The following is an 18,441-nucleotide window of genomic DNA, read 5'->3' as shown; positions in this document are numbered from 1 at the left end:
ATACTCTGCGGTACAGTGCCTATGTATACATAAAAATACATGTCTTTTTTTTTCTAGTATGTAGATGTATACGCAAATCATAATTTTTTCATCTCCAGTCATGCAACGCGCTCCGAGACAAGCACTACCGAAGCACATTATGTAGGTGGTGGCCATTTGGTGGTGGAAATTTATAAAATACTTCCAAGAAGTATACGCATTGCTGGGGATGAATTTAAATATTTTATGATTCTTCCTTGTACGGGAAAAAAGATTTACTTTGTGATGTACTTTCTCTTTTATATTTTGACCCAAAAACAAAAAAATTTTCCGACTTACTGGGCAGGAAAAGTGGCAATTTTGTACCAGATGGCAAACTGTAACTTATTCACGAGTCAAGTATGACCGGTTCAGGGTAAACCACAATATTTCTCGACCAATCACCGAGCTTGTGAACAAAGTTGTATCCCTGTGAAATACATTTTTTACCTTTACCCGCACACCTATATTTATATCATGTACTGCATTTACATTGGTAGAAGATGACAATTAAAATATACGGTGTAACTATTTGTGATTGTAGTGTTGCGACAATAGTGTGCGGTTTATATATGATGATATTTATACGATGGTGGGAGAAAAAAAAGGTGAAGTGTGCCGTCGAGAGGTTAAGCACTTTTATGAGTTTCTCTATATCTGTTTAGTCTACAAAGGTAGCTTTGAATGTGCTTTTTCTCTCCTTTGTTTCGCCCATGCCACAAGTGTGTGTTTACCATCAGGAGCTTTAATAAAGTGTGTCCAAAAAAATATGTTAGTCGAGAAAGTACATCTACAGCAAAAAAAAAAAACTACAAAAATTTACATCCTTTTTTCTGTTTTTTCACCCCAAAAGCTTCGAAACACCTATCAAACCGTTTTTTTAAAGCTCGTTCGTGGTTGTTACTTTGAAAAGGGCCGTTTATGCACTTTTGTCTCCCAAACCGAAATTGTCACCTTTATGCCTTGCAAATTGAAGGAACATTGAACAATATTTATAACATATACCAGCTAGAGGTTTTAAAATAAAATTCTAAATGTATAAATAAAGTCATATAGGTAAAAAAAAACAAAACAAAAAAAAATAAATTGACAAAAAAAACTGTACTGATGATACCTATACACGAATGCACACACTTAAGCTTCAGAGTATGGTTTTTTTTTCGTATATTTATATAGCTATTTACTGTTTTGTTTTTATATTTAAACAGTAAACGTAAATCTCCGTGATCTTAAACCATTAAACTCCCATTGCTTTTCTCTCCGAAAATTATTACAAAGTATCCACATATGTGTACAAAATAGGTATTGGTGAAAACACATGGTCCCTCGTGTATGTAGCGCAGGTTTTTACCGTAACTATAATAGCCGACAAAAACGAAAGTTGTTATACCCCAGCTCGCATATTGAAATTATATTAACAGTTAGCCAATGCCTATACGTACAGCCCATACATATTATTAGAATAACCGTACGTATAGGTATGGGTATTCATTATTATACGATATGGGTGTTGCGATGATAGAAAGCTCGTGTGCACATCCACAAGCACAAAGTAATGAGCGCCATTCGTTTGTTTTGCTCAAAGACCATGTAATTTCCATTGAAATTAATTTTATTGGACGAGGAAAAAGCAGGTGAGCGTAATAAAAGTTGTACGTCTTATAATACGTTAAAACAATCAAGAAGCGTGGTATATATATTTTTCGATTCTATCTCACAAGATAATCAGCACTTGAACTCTAGTAACATTTCATACTTGGACCATGGGGGTATTTGCAACGATACTGTGCTCATTTGTGTTTTTTTTTGTTTTTTTTGCCCTTTGGAAAATCTAAAAAATCCCAAGATGCAACATGATGACGCAACAGCGACAAGATGAGTTGTCCTCGTTGTTTCAACGGCAATAATCTCGTATTCCTTCCTCGTAACATTACGCGGGACGCGGTACATGCGTAAAAGCTTTGAAAGAACATAAAAAGTGAAATAAGGATTACGGAGCTTTAGCCCTCTCTCTATATACACGTAAAGGAGGAAAATAAGGAAAATGTTCGTGCTCGGCAACGTTAAACACATCGCTCGCGGTTGAAACTCGTGCGTCTTACTTTTTTTTCTTTTCAGCCCAACAAATCTCTCTGTCTCTCTCTCTCTATCTCTATCTACTTGTCGGGGATTTTAAACTGTAATATAGGCATTACACGTGTGCACATTGGAGTCACGAGCGTCATCACGAATATCTTCGAGAGCTAGTTTAGGTAGCAAATGACGCGCGGCTGGCTTGGCGGCATTAACTTTAAATCTCACCCCCCTCCCAGCCCGCGTGGCACAAATCATGCATGCACGTGTACACGCGCGGTTAGTCGAAGGTGTGGGAGGGTTGAGAGCTATAGGGAGCAGGAAGGTGTACATTTTGCTCAGGTGCAACAGAGCCGAGGAGGAGGAGGAGGAGGACGCGAGTAGAGGACGCGGAGGAGCGGATGTGTATCGAGAGAGAGAGAGAGAGAGAAGAGAGCAGTATATAAAGTACCTGCTGGTAGGTATACCGCCGCCGCTGCAGCCGTTGGCTGGTTAGAGAGAGAGCGCTAAGCGTGTCACTGTGTCACTAACTGTTTCTCCTTTGGCAAAGAGCTGCAGCAGCTACAGCAGCAGGCTACAGTATATAATACATATACATGCCCAACCAGTGTGTACCACGTGTATCTATATATGCATGGCGCTTATTGGCCAGTGCACCAGGAGGAGAGTTGCCGACTCAAACAGTGCACGCGAGCCGAGAGCTTCGTCTACCTTACCTTGACCTCCGTATGTTATATATTATATATACCTGTACTCGCATCTTGTTGTATACGCATCTGGTGATGGTGTGGAGTGCCCGCAAAAAGTCTCTCTTCCGAGAGAGATAAGTACTTGCCGTACAAACCAACACCACCAGCACTGCACTGTATAGGTGTACTCGAGCGCAGGCACGATCTACCTGTACGCGAATACTTTTAAAGGTGCACTTGTATATACATATATGTTATGGTACCGCAGCGATATCGTGGCGTGAGAACAGACGCACGCGTGTGGGAATCTTATTTCCTCTTTCTCCGAGCGAGAACAAATATAGGTATATAATATACTGGTAAGATAGATATATATATATATATATATATATATATATATATATATATATATATATATATATATATATATATATATATATATATATATATATATATTATGTGCTCCTGTGTACCTTATACCTGATGTAGGTATAATAACATCGATGGAAACAAAAAAATTTCAAGGTTTGGTGGGAGCCATCGACTTTTTCCACTGTTCTACTCTATAGTACGCTCTGACCTTTGGAGCTTTCCTCTTGTATGCGTGCCTCTTTTTATTTTTTTATTCCTTTCTTGCATTTTTTTCGGATTTGAGAGTAAAAAGTGTAGACGGGAGAGATAAAAAAAAAAAAAAGATAAATCAATTTAGATGGATTGAAAATAAAAATTGACTCAATGATGTAGGGAGACAGAGAGAGAGAGAGAGAGAGAGAGAGAGAGAGAGAGAGAAAAGCTATTTGCTAAAAAGCATTGTTATGTAAACGGAATGGGGTATAAAAATATATATTTAAGTTTGACGAGAATGTAAATGCGAAGATGCTGAGAAAACATAATATGTGGCTCATAATAACTTGAAAAGATACGTTTATTTGATACTTGTAAAAAGCTATCGATAAAAATTATAAAACATGATAAGGCCATCACTGAAAATAAAGTAAATGAAATGGTAAATCAAACAACTCTAACGGTAACATTACAAGGAAACTTTAAATAAATTTAGTATGATAAAATTAGTAGATCATTATAATTGGAGAGTTAGAAATTATTTCTTAAAAAAAAAGGAGAGGTCAAAATGAGTAGCTTAATTTATTAATCATATTTTCTATCAATTATGATATTCGCATGTTTTACAGCTGCATGCAGTACATAAAAAAAAGAGTTATTACGTAGAAAAAAAGCGATAGCCATTTAGCGACAAATATGAATACAAGCTATAGAGATACAGTTAACAAAGATTCGTAAGTATAAAGACACTGCGGAGGTGAGAGACCAAGGCCGAGTACATTAAATATTTTCTAATAATTATTATTACCTATACTAATACATGGTTGTGGACGTACAAGTAGATACGTAAAAGCAGAAATACAGTCTCGAGAAAGTAAGGACAACGTGACGTGTGTGCTTAGAAAGCAAAACTTTAAAATAGAAAAAAACACGTACATCGCAATACCTATAAACATAAATGTAGAGCGAGAGAGAGAAAGAGACTCTTAAAATTAGATCTATAAACACTTACAAAATAATCACAAACTTATTTAGATTTTGAGGCGAACGCAAAAAAAAATCTTAACTAAAATTTAAATGACCAACTAAAGTGAATTATTTTGTATGTATGTTAAAGCAATGTCATTTTGTACTTGTTACAGCAATGTTATAGATTTTTAATCGACTGCATATTATAAATATCTGAAAGGAGCTGATTGTTTTTTTTTTTTTTTTTTCATCTCCAGTCCATAACTATATTTTTATCAACCACTTACTTCCTACTTTTTGTTTTGTTCTGTTTCAATCTTACGAACCATCGATATCGTGTCATTCGTAAAATGCCTATCAGCGCCATCGTAATGCACGTGATGATAAAATATAGCGATTTCAACAAGGTATATACTCCTTAAAATGCGTACTTTAACACACTACCTATAGAATTTACTTACAATGTAGCTAAGTATACGTATGCACTTTGTATATAACTTTGCCAGAAGTTGTTTGCACTAACACGTATACGTGTGCATTGAAGCCTATTGTATATAGGTATAACATATGGAGCACTAATCCTTACATCTACATCTGTTCAGCGTTTTCCTTTGCCATTTTTTCCTTGTTTCTTTAACAATGGAGGCAAACGGGGTTGCCCACGTGCGGAAACATTTCCACCCAAACTTGGTCACACGTCGATTTTGCGTGCACATTTTACTGTTTGATTACATTTGCCTTTAGGATTTTCTCGGTGAATTTTGTGTTTTACAGCGTGTACGGTATGCGTGTGAAAGAGAGAGACAAACGGGGTGTAGAAACGGAAATCCGGACGACCGAATTCTGGAGCACGCATGGCATTGCAGAGGAGAGGAGAGAGAAAAACGCGCACGTACCAACTTTTATAATGTGTGCACATGACACACGTGCCGCTTTTGCAGCTTAAGCTCCCGTTCTCATTATAATTCCGCAACAGTACTATGCACATGTAGGTACCACACACACACTCTCTCTCTCTCTCTCTCTACACGTATACATATAATTTAATGTACGTGTACCATGTACCATCACACGCGTATTATATGCGCACATTCGACGTTTATTGGGAGGAAAAAAAAAGAGAAATAATGGAATTCCAGTAAAAGTGTTTTCTATTTGAATATAATGAATAACTAAATAAACAACTGTAGTATAATATAGGTATCGGTTTACTTATACCTCTCGTCTCGTGGCACACAATACGTGCAGTGTACGTGTGTGCACATGCTGCCGCATATTTGCATACACGCCGTGAACTGAGTTGTACCTGTAAGCTTTTTTACAGTAGGGATTTTTTATCGCGTCAAAGGAAAAGTACACGTACTTTGTTTTTTTTTCCCTCGATATTTTGACTTCGCAAGTTGTACGTATACAATGACAGCTCTTGTATACGTCAGCCGTACCATACACCGTCTACGTGCAAAGTACGCGTGATATACATGACGGATGACTGTTCCGCATTTACGTATACGTACAGAGTTACTCCTCGGAAGGAGGAAAGAACAAAAAACTCAATCATTTTCACGAATTCTAATTTTTGTCTTACGTACGAAACGAGAGCAGCAGCGGCAAGCGAACACTCCTAATTGAATCCGTATACCGCATGCATACAGCGAGCCGAAAGCGCATAACGAGATCCACTTTTGTTCTTATCAGCGACGGTACACGAACCAAAAGGGTTTCATCGATATGAACAAATACCTACACACGAGTGTATTATTTGTTGCTGCACGTTTGGCCGTGAAACATCAAGTGCTCCCGATGGCAAAAAATCCTACGCAAACGCCGAGTGTAGGTGTGCCCGACAACTTTCAGCAAAACTCGTGAAATGATGCACGCAAAGTATATATATACACACGCACGCACGCATACAATGACCGTTATTGTTTGTATATGGTTGCCAGTGTGCGTATACACATACATATTTGCGGAAGGGGGGCGGGTGGTATTTTCCGGGCCAGAAATTCCTCCTCGCACGCGGAAAACAGATGCGCCTTTCTTTTCCGAGTACAGGTACACACCACATACAATACAAGACATTGTTTTGTTTTCCAATGTCAGTTGCGCGTATTGGTAATACATCTAGATATGGGCGAGTAAGCGATGATAAATATGTGGGTGCTGCAAAAAACAAAATAAATGTGTTACAAAGGCGTCGGATCGGTTCATTCGCTTGATTAAACAGTTTTTTTCCAGAAATTAAAGCTCGCGTTTGTGTGCGATCGTTGTTGCGCAAGATCTGGAATAATTTTGGGCACTATTATCGTTGTTGGAACAAATTTTCAATTAAATGCAAAACGTAAGCCGAAGTATCGCTCGACCAAGAAAGAAAGACTTTCCAAATAAACATAATAGGCTGACCCTCCAATGTATAATAGTACCGCATATAACCATACCGCGAAATACGGGTGTGGGGGGGTCCGCTCGTTGTTCTCGTTTTGTCTCGTAAAAATTACATTCTCATTATTAATTTTAATGGGCAGACGTGCAATATACGCGCGCCCAAGCGAGGGGACAAAAACAATGCCCGCGTATTGGGGGGGCACTTGCAGGTACGCGTTTTGCTTTGGAAAGTCGATACGATACAGGCTAAGAAGAAAAAAAAAAAAAAAAAAAAAAAAAAAAAAAAGGAGTATGGACCGTTATGACGAAATAATAACAATTTCCCCCCAGCGAGAATTTTTTGTCGCTATGGCGAATGGTAGTGGAACGCTTTGATACACGAGGGCATCTGATTTAAGTAGTTATTATACGTATAAGTAGCGGCGTATGCTCACGGAAGAAGGAAGGAGGGGCACGTGTACCTATGCGGTCAAATACGGGACACGCGAAATCGATACGGTGTGCCTGATTAAGTATACCCACTCGCTCGCGCCCCGACAAAGTGTGGGGTATCGATTATATTTTCTTTTTTCTTTTTTTTTTTCCAATAACAATAGCGAACAGCTCGAGCATGCCCGTGCAGTATATAATAATATTACGGTAGCTCACGCGCGCGTAGGATATACCCATACATTGTACGCAACGCGCAAGCAAAGAGCGCGGCGTTCCGGAAGTTGAATCTGACCGCGATGGGCGACAGGAAATCATTCGAAGCCGGACGGTAAACCGTTAAACGGAGCATGGGTATACCCACAATTATTGTGTATGGACGCCTGTAACAGAGTTTATTAGAGGGAATCGGGGATTCAATGGACTCGATACCTCTACCGTATCATCGGAAACGAGGATAAATGATTTTGCTCCTTTCGTGTATAAATATGCGCGTGAACGCGAGATAAATTTTCTTTTCATATAAAATATGTACATGCGGAGTATGGGGGTGTGATAAACGCGTGTAAATGTATAATATAATAAGGATGAACTGCGCATATCGTGTGGGTGTGGCTATATTTAGGTACCCACTTATTTTTAATCAGTCACGCCGTGTAAGCTCGCGCATCGGGTGTGTACATAATTATATATTGTATACAATATTGTCGACGAAGCGTATTATGTATAAGCTCTTATACCTATATTTATTTTGTGGTCCACTGCAGTAACAGTATAACATATAAATCGGTCTATCTCGTATTAACTGGCCCGAATTATTTGGAGATATCATTAATACTGTTTTTTTTTTTTTTTTTTTTTTTTTCTTTAAGGCTAATTTTAGTACTAAAGGTGTGGATTATAAATAGCGTGTAGCTACGGGTTACAACGGATTTTTTCAATCGTTGTATCGTTCTGTTTAGGAAATTGATTGTTTCGCTGTTGGTTTTCACCTGTACATTTTTAGAGCGTATATATGTATATTTTGTCATCATGTTTGAAAAGCAGTTTTCCGTATTACTAAAGTTGGTCGTGTTCTTTCCTTTATTAATTTTAATTAACAACTGCATAATAATATATACACATATGTGCAGGATCCATATAAAACATTGGCCACAACTTTATCACATTTGTATTGTGTAGCTGTCTTGCAAAACATTTAAAAATGAAAAGAAACGTTTGTATGGTCTTGCAACGCAGAAATAAGAAAAAAATTAGAATTACCTACCCATAATTCAGAATCAACAGAGTACTTACCAACTGACCTTTTTTTTCTAAAATACATGGAAATCTCTCACCGTTTCTTTAAAGACACAATTATTGCTAAAGCCCATACAACCGACGCGACGAAGACTTAATGTCGAAAAACCAAATCCCCAACAACCCCATCAGCAAACATTGCGCGTCTCATGGAAAAAAGCTATTACTAAACAAATGCAGTACAACATTGACGTTACAAAATTGACGTTTATGATGGAAAATCAATAGTAACACCCTCTTGTAATTTTTGTTCCAGGCCACTCGAAAGATCTCCAAGTGCGGATATTTGTTTGTGGCACCAGGATGGGACTTTTCAAACCCATTGAACCGAACAAAGGTAAGCAACGCTTTCGCAATTTTTCCATGCACACGATGATGAGGGACTCGCGTGTAGGTTTCCCTCGTCACCGTCACACAAAAAATTTCCCAAACGTAAACACACGCGCACACGATTCTTGCATTAAAAATTCAAAATCCTTTTTGAACAATTGCACGTCGCCATCCCCGTCATGGCTTCGCGCGTCATTTGGGGCGTTAAGTATGATGTACCCGTTTCCCCCCTCGGCCTCTTCGTCAGCTACGTGAAAATACTTAACTGCCGGCGTAGCAATTTTTCGATTTCTATTTGCTTATACAACTTTTCTCTTTAATTTCCGAACCGCGAATGCAATCTCCGTCCTCTCCTGAACCGGGCGTTTTCTCTCTCTCCCTCTGAAATCGGCAAGAGAAAGGAGTCACAGTTTACGCAGGTATATAGAAAAGAACAAAATGGGGGAAAAAAAAGAAAACATAGCGCGAGAAACGTAGAGGCTGCTCATAGCTTTCGCGGAGGTATAATATTATCTGCACTTTGACGACGACGATGAGAAACCTCGTGGATGCCGTTGGAAGAGGTATACAACAACGGTGTATATGTATAATACCTAGTAGGCGCGATGCGACTGACTCGGACCGTGCGGTTGTATACGGAGAGGCGTGGCGGTGACGGTCATTTTCTTCGCGTGTGTGTGTGGTGCGTAAAATGTATACATTGGCTTGCAAAAATGAAAAGAAAAGAAGAGAAAAAAGAAAAATTGCGAAAAAATCCGGAGACGTGTTTAGAATATAATATACTCAATATATGCGCGATGGCTGGTTTTTTTTTTTTTTTTTTTTCTTTTTTCAACGTCACGCATGATTATTTAGAGAGTCGCTTGGATTTCTACATCTTTAAATTTACTTTCTATGTACAAACGAGATAATGTTTTTCTTTCTTTATTTTCTTGAAGAAAAAATCTTTTTTGAAAGAGCAAAAAAAAAGAAAAAAAAAAATTTAGGAGAAAAAGTACTCAACGACGGCTGCTCGAGGTGGTGTCTTCAAATTTATCTTTAGCGCGCGATTTTCGAGAGAAAGTAACGTATCCGCAATATGCACAACATAATACTGTTGTACGTCGAGTTTCCTATTATGCGCGTGTGTTTAAATCCGTAAATCGATTTTACATGGTCTTGTTGAGCTTCTCTGAGGAGGGGACGTCAACTTTTACAGGGCAATCGTAGTTTGCCCGCCCTAAGTACATAATTCTTAACGATTTTATTTTCTTATGGTTTTAAAAATTTTTTCTCCCCTACCATCATCATTAAGTTGTCCCTTTTTCATTATTATTGTTCTAAATACATCGTCATAGGAGCAAAAGAAGTTTTAAGTACACCGTCACACATATTATTTTGCAGTGTTTATCATTTCCGGAAATTGGCATAACTATTTTATGGATTTTTAAATGCTTTTACGTAATTTCAGTTCAATTTTGTTTCACTACTTATAAAATAATAATCAACAAGACAAGTGTTCAATAAGATACTCGATGAAGTACCATATGAATACTTTTTTTTCCTTCGAAAACACTGTGTATTATTTTGTATGAAAAAAAAAAAAAAAAAAAAAAAAAAAAAAAACCGGTGACCGGCAAAAAATCGGCATTTATCTTGCATACAACTCCTCCTAGAGCATCCCGTTATTGACGTACTTATTGACGCGTAAGTCCGAAAACAAAACCAATGATTTTGAATTTTCGATGGTGCACACATACACCTACGTGTCTGTCTAATTATTTTTCACTGCGATCTTTCGGGGGAGAGCTAATTTTGAAGAAAAAAGGAAAAGAAAAGAAAAGAAGAGAAAAAAAAAAATCATTAGCAGCATCAGCAGTGAGAAGCACGAGGGGGCGGGCTGTTGTTCACCGCCGGGGAGTCGACGCGGCCGATAAAGCCAACGGACGGCACGTGTATAATGTTACACATACACCTCATATGTTTCGTATGACCGAGCCGCTGCAGCGAAAGAGTGTGAGAAGGCCTGTCCCACGGCTCGTGGTATATACATGTGTATACATGGCATAAAGATCTCGATCTCTCATTATTATATACAAGAGATGGTGTGGTGGACGGGAGGAGGGTATATGCGGTTCTCGCGATATAAGTCGTTCGTTCTCTCCCTTTGCCCGCAATCTGCATGTATATGTACATACATGCACTTTAGACGGGGTCGGACATAACACCCACCCACACACGCGCGTACAACACACTCTGGTTCCGCGCGGTCTCGCGGATTCCCGCGCGAAGCGAACCGTGTACTATATACCTTTAGTAGACCGCATACACATGTATAATACCACCAGTGCACGTGTGTATAAATCTATATATCCATATGTCTTTTCTAGCAGCGGATGGTTTTGGCCTAGTGCCTTAGATAAACCACAAAGTTATTGCGCACACTTACGATACACCTCCGTGCAATGTACACGTGTACATTGTTTTATATCATGTGTTTTTTTTTTTCTTTTTTTCTTTTTGCTTGCTCCATGAGTATACACATATAAGTATATGTATAGGGATAAAACACGTGCGCATAACGCCATAATGTTGTACTTACCTGATGTACGTAACGGTTCTTCTGCTCGGCTTATATTTTTATTTATTTTCTTTTTTTTTTTGTCCGTTTTTATTAAAGTAAAGGTCGAGAAGAGAGAAAGAATTAGAAGTGTATGGGCTCTCACGTGTCTTCTTTTTTTCTTCCTCTTATGTTCTTCGTATATCATGCATATAATATGTGTGTACACAAGTATCGATGACTTGAGGGGAAAAAAAAAAAAATACTGGGGCAGGGTTTTCTTTTTAACCGAACAGCGTCACCGCAACTGCTGCTGTTCTGTTGAGAGAAAACTTTTTAAAACTTGGGCATTTTTTCGACTTTTATCTCGTTCTCGAGGGTGTGGAAAATGTTTTATCAAGATTAAAACTTTGCTGGATGACAGGATCATTTTTTCATTGTATTTAAAGATTTTTTTCTCTCTAATTAATTCGTCCTTTCTTTCAAAAAAAAATTATTGCATTTTTTAAGAATTATAAAAAAAAATTGAAGTACGTTTTTGGAACTGTTTGATATTTTTTTTAAACAATGACCCATTGAAAAATCGTATAGTGTTTGTGAAGAGTGACACACTTGGTTGATTATTTGATTGGGATGAACTTGAAAATTGAAAACCACATTTTTTTCAAAGTTCCGGTAAATGTCCAATTCGGGCAGATTATAAATTGAAAAAAATGACACATTAATGAAAAAAAGGAGCTTTCAAGTGAGACATGTTGTGCCAGAAAAATAACTTGGGGAATCAACCAATTGGTTTCGCAATTTTGGATCTGGTCATCCACGTAACAATTTAATCCGACATCCTCATGTAAACATAATTTTTCAAACCCTTTTGGAAGAAATTCCGAAGTGATTCTCACAATTTTAACTGTGTAATCACTATATTTTGGAACAATCCGGAATAGGCAAGTGTGTCACACCGGCTTTTCGGGATTACCACGTAATTCTGATCCATCAGACAGTATAAAAAAAAAAAAATCAGTTACTAACATCATTTTAACGCACTAAAAGCTACGTGGTGGATGATTTTTCGTGGAACAGCTCATATACCTATAAATGCGTCTTACATTCTCGCGCTGGAACCCGTTACGGGCCCTACCGATTTTTCATAGCCGCGATCTCAATATCCATACAATTCCATTATTTCCCCGCAAAACGGAGACATAAATGATCACTGCAACTGCACGTCGTGTACAACATACATACTCACCAGCGAGGGGCTGTCCACGGGATTCAAAGATTCAAGAAATAATAACGATTCAATTAAGATTTAAATCTTGAATCACAAAAAAAAATTTAATTTAATTAAATAACCTTTTAAGCAATCAAGCATCGGCGATAAGAAACCCAATAGTTTATCAGTATATTTATTTACAATATCTGCCTTGGTGAGTAAGCAGCGGTGATTAAAAACCCAACTGTTTTTTTGGAATTAAATATTAAACTAATCTTTGAGGCAAGTAAGCATAGGTGATTAGAAACCCAATTGTTTTTCACTGGAGTTATTTATAAAATAATCTTGTAAACGAGTAAGCATCGGCGATTAGAAACCCAACTAATTATTTGACAATTAATTAAAAAATTAATTTTTAAGGCGAGTGAGCATCGGCGATAAGAAACCTAACTGTTTTTCACTGGATTAATTAATAATATAATCTTTTATTGATTTAATTATTTAATTTTATTTTATTGATTTAATTATTTTATTGATTTAATTATTCTTGCACTCCGATAGGGTATCTCTTTTGATGAACGTCAAACTAAAATTATTTTTCCAACAAATAATCAGATATTTTGTTTAATAAATTCAAACTGCAGTTTCAATTGACAAATACTGACGAGCACTTTGTGTTTTTCTGAAAATTGTCCAGTACTGCTCGTAAAAAGATATTCCGTACGGTTATCCTGCCAGTGGCATCGGTATCTATTTCAAGAATGTGTGGAATCTGCAACAAAGTCAAACAGATAGTTTGTATACTCGCTCGGACAACGAAAAATTTATCCGTGACAAGAAAAAACAATTAGGATTCTTTCATGACAAGCTTATCTCCAGGTATTCACTAATAACACGCATAAATGGGAGAACAAGATAAACAGCATGTCTAGATCTCTATATTACTGTTGTATAACTCTTTCATATTTTAATTATTTATTTGCGTTGAAGTACAGTATTAATTGTATAAATTATACCAATTTAATCAACCTTGCATATAAAATATAACTCCTATTCTGTTGAAAATAGTCCAAATTAAATTATTCTAATATTTCAACTACTCGCTGTTACATTTAATCATATTTAAAGGTGTAAAAAATAAAATGCATCATTCCACAACAAGGTCAAACACACATTTATTGATATCGACAATAACTTGTATACTAAAGAATTTCTCGTCAAAAAATACATTTCATTATTTTCTACCTCTTTATGATGGTAAAATACCTTGAAGCAACCAACTCGGATTATTTGTCCTTGAAGATCATTTCTGCGCTGATCAAAAGCCAGATTAGTTGCCCTTAATCCTTTCTTTTCATCCCAAGTTCCAAAATGACTTTTAATCAATTCTCGATACCTTGCAATTTGGTAAACTTCGCTAAGCTCTCGAGCATTTATACCCGTAATTTTCTGCACTACGAGAAATAGGCAGTTGAAAGGAATGTAGTTGTTGGAGAAAAATTCATCAGCTTTTGTTTTTTCACTCAAAAAAATCATCCATTGAATGTTGTCCGTTACAAACCACAAGGATATTTCCTAAAAGCGTATCGCACACTCAATTACTGTGATTACAAAAGTAGTATAAAAACGTATACAAATAAATAAAAACTGCTTAGCAAAAACTATCTTCAGATCGTAAAATCTGAAAAATGCTTCTTGTTTCTTTAATCAAGTTCACGACTACAAACATTTTTTATCAAAAAAAAACAACCAAAATTAACACAATGCTAACTTTAAGAAACTGTTTCATCTCTTCGGAGTCATTCATCAGCACGATCAAGGTATTCTGCAATTCAGGAGTATCAATTTTCATCTAGAAAAAGAAGTATCAGAGAACGTTAGTGGCATATAAATATTTTAATTAATGATCAGTGATTATTACGAAAATAATTAAATAATTCTAGTATGATTGTCTGTCAAATCATGCATGTATTAGATGAACTGAATGCATAAAAATGATGGTTCTTCCTCGAGTATAAATTTTTATGTTTTACCGAAATGTTAAAGTCATATATAATAAATTATAAGGCCATCATCACACGTAACAGCGCAATGTATAAAATATTTTTATGCTTGCAGAGCCCAAAGATTTTAATTCAAGGACTATCTTGTGTACAAATATACAAATAAAGCTGTTTTTCTTCTTATGGACCAAATGATCAAGTATATAATCACTTTCATACGCAGCACAAGACAAACTTGACTTTTTATGCTAATAATTATTTTTACCCCGTCAAATAGTAATGTAATGCGTCTAACTACTTTTATTTTTAAATAAAAGCCACTGTGTACTGATAATGCCTGAAAACGATCTCGGTGATCCTTTTTAAAATGTACAATTAAATAATATTAAATGTTTTGTTCAGAGATTTTTTTAAAGTCAAAAAAATGTATCCAGTTGCTAACTAAAAGTTTTGTTTCATTACCCTTGATTTAAAGACTTCTATCTGATTAAAACATATTTTTACCATCGCCAAATAGATTTTCATGGTATCAATAAGTTTATTAAGCACATGGTATGGATTGAAAAAAAAAAATTGCAAAAATTTGGTTGCGCACGACCGCGCTTGAGCCAGGTATTAGCTGACCTGTCATCCCTAGTATAGTTGTTATTACAATCTTCTAACACCCTAGTGAGAGGCTCCTGGCTCATTTTCCCTATCCTACTTTCTAGCTGACTTTTCAACCCTCAATGTGCTACTTATGATTCTACCTTAGATCTAGGATTAACTCTACCTTATTTCTATTTTTCTTATTCTATCTTACACCTATTTTTTTATTCTACGTTATTTCTAATTATTATTCTAATTATTCTACCTTAAGATCTACTCTTATTGTTCTACCTTACATCTAGTCTTACTACTCTACCTTAAATCTACGATTTTTAATTCTACATTAAAATCTATTTGCTTACTGACTAGGGCTTATAGATTAATTAATTTCTACCCAACACCGCTTAAAAACTACGTCGAAGGTTGGGTCTCGAACCCGGACCTCCTGGCAACTCAATATCTGATAGCTAAAGCTTTCATACGCTCTTAACCACGCAGCTACTGAGCTCTTGCGGTCAGGCTTGTTTAATAGTATATTTCAATCATTAGTTTGGTATAGATAACAAAATGCCTGTAAGTGAGATACTTGTGTATGTGTTGATTGCTTGGCGTATCGGTAAGTATATCTATATGCCCGACCAACTTGACTGTAATCGGTTATACAGATATACTGATATCATGCGAGGCCCACATAGTTATCAAATTTCTCGTTGGAGGGCGCCGTTTTTGCAACGCGATTGAGGCCCAGCTGACACATAATGATGTGCAAACGTAGCCGTGGGTGTTTGCTTAAAATAATTACAATGTATCATCTTATAATATTGTATCACACTGGAAGAAAAGTGGCAACAAAAAGCCAACGCGATGTTAATAGCGTCGCATGTTAGATGATAAATTTAATTTTCTACGCCCCCTTGCGTGAGAAAAACAAAGCGTCTACGTGAGTAACATTGAAGCTGAATAAAATTAAAAGCGTATGACGTGCGCTATTGAATGACAAATGAGCGGATATTTCGTATTTATTTGTTAAAGAAAATGAATCTTTGATCTCCAACTGAAAATTTACCAAAAACTGGCGCCTCTCGTGTTTTGTTGGTATAGCAAGTGCATTTGTCGGTCAGCTGGATCCCTCCGTGTGTTGAGTATACCTATACGTACATAATTATTATTATATATTATCATAACAACTCGCCGCGACGCTGCGCTGGTATATAGATATACAAAACTCGATGGAAATCTGACCGACCGACTGAAAAATGCTAATGATACTAATTACCAGATCAGATTATGTTCATCACTAATTATTTTTCCACACTATAGATGGCATATAAGCTTTGCTTTGATAAGTATAAGCTCACTTGTAAAATAATAAAAAGCGTTGTTCTGCACACAGGATATTGTATTGTGGTCGTTGTGAACGATGTCGGTTAATCAAGTCCGAAAGAGGCTGTTTCGAATCAAATGTGCGTGTATGTGTATACACGACGAGGCTTGAGCACGTGTCCATTGTAACGTGTACTTACGCGCCTCCGCTGTCCATCCGTACCTACATATATCATCATCATCATCATCGATAGGAAGTTGAAGGTTTGAAGATCAGTCAAGTGTGCGATTCTTCCCGACGACCTTTGCTTTTCGTCATATCAATCGTGAAATCGGTTGTGGGAGCTTGTTTGCGGATTTTCTGCCTGATAATGCAGTGCATTGGTGTAAAGGACGCGTACACGGAGCGCTTTTACTTTTCGATTCTTGTGCCATTTTCAGATGTGTAGATCCTTCTCATTGCTGTACTATTTTCCTTATCTTAAATCCCGTAGTCCCGAATCGTATTGCAATATTCATATTTTACCTGATTTTTTAGTACTGCGCATGTTATTTTACCGTCCTCTGCTACTTCTTCTATATATTTAACCATCGAGTATTTTTATACGCAGTACCAAAGCACGTTTTTATTTTATACTCGTTACATTTTTCTCATCTTACCTATCATACCCTAATATACTAACATCTGATAATTCATTAGTCAGCCAATGATGAATACGTTTTTTCTTCCTCGTACATAGAGGAAGTTTTTTTTTCGTTTTTTGATATTCTTTTTACTGATAAAGAATACAATTTCGATTTAATCTATTTTTTAAATATAAGATATAAAACTTGAATTTAATTAGATTAAATTTGAAAAAGTTAAGTACATGTAGGTGGATAGTAATCACGGAGTAATGGTTGGAAATAAAAAATTTGTATGTGATCTAATGAAAAAATGATATCTAAAATAGATAGAGTGCACAAAAAAAAGGATAAGGCAAATTTGTGCCGTGCACAGTGATCTGTTGATAAAAAAAAAAAATTGTAAAGTTATGAGCCATTAACGTGTGTATTTAATAAATTTACAGAGGTGGCAACGACGGTGGTTCGTTCTGTACGACGACGGCGAGCTGACGTACTCCGTGGACGAACATGTAAGTCACGCGCTGTGTTTGATATTTCAATTTCCGCGTTGGCCGTGAAATATCGTACTCCGCTGCTATACGATACGTCATTTGGTCAAAATGAGCCAACGATATTTGAAACAAAGTTTTTTTTGTTTTTTCTTCATCCGCGTGTAACATCGTTGCTGATTTAGATTTTACCTTTTTTGTGTTCTTTTTTTTTATCATCGATTTTTTGGAAAACAAAATTCACCAAATCATTTTATTTTATAAAAATAAGTATACGAATTTACCGGTCTTTGGCCTCGAATAAATTGTCACGTTTAATCATAATGTATTGCAAGCGATAATTAATACAGACAGAGCTATACATCACTAAAAAAAAATCAATATCCTCGTCAATATCCTATGACAATCGAAACTGCGCAATATAATTATACAAGTATGTAACTATGCACCAGTAGAGCGCACACGGGGTAAACCGATATCGGTGCGAGCAACGCGTATACTATTCACGGTTGTTGTATCATTATTATTGCAAGCAACGCGCAGCAACAACAACCGTGAATAGTATACGCGTTGCTTTCGCGTTCATATACCTTGTACGTGTACGAATAAATGTCCGACGTAGGTATATATACAAACATGTGTGAAAAATTGCAGCCGGAAACGGTACCACAGGCGAGGATCGACATGACCCGTGTCCTCGAGGTCGCAGCCGCGGAAGACGTAACCGGCCACCCCTACAGCCTCGCCATCACGTCTCCCGAGGGTGTCACTTTCATCAAGGGCACCTGCCGAGAGGAGGCGAGATGGTGGGCCGACGTGCTTCAAGTCTACTCGAGAAACAAGGTTGCCCATCTCTTCTTTTTCTTTTTTTTTTTCATTCCAACTGTACGTATACTTAATCGCTGCT

At 36.8% G+C, this 18,441-nt stretch overlaps 1 protein-coding gene across 2 annotated transcripts in view; it reads left to right on the top strand.

Moving 5' to 3' along the window:
- osp (myosin phosphatase Rho interacting protein outspread) overlaps positions 1 to 18,441 on the top strand; it is an 80,317-nt gene that overhangs the window by 53,137 nt on the left and 8,739 nt on the right. For both annotated transcript variants that reach the window (XM_089593585.1, XM_089593584.1), the window contains exons 2-4: positions 8,680 to 8,760; positions 17,490 to 17,555; positions 18,189 to 18,377. In XM_089593585.1, coding sequence (XP_089449711.1) covers positions 8,680 to 8,760; positions 17,490 to 17,555; positions 18,189 to 18,377 — 336 coding nt within the window. The remainder of the gene's footprint in view (positions 1 to 8,679; positions 8,761 to 17,489; positions 17,556 to 18,188; positions 18,378 to 18,441) is intronic.

This window comes from Copidosoma floridanum, unplaced genomic scaffold (genome assembly GCF_036245765.1).
Source record: "Copidosoma floridanum isolate Cflo_tuat_1 unplaced genomic scaffold, Cflo_Japanese_pri ptg000019l, whole genome shotgun sequence".
Classification (NCBI taxonomy): Eukaryota; Metazoa; Arthropoda; class Insecta; order Hymenoptera; family Encyrtidae; genus Copidosoma; species Copidosoma floridanum.
The sequence above is the reverse complement of the archived record's forward strand: the minus strand, read 5'-3'. Positions and strand labels throughout refer to the sequence as shown.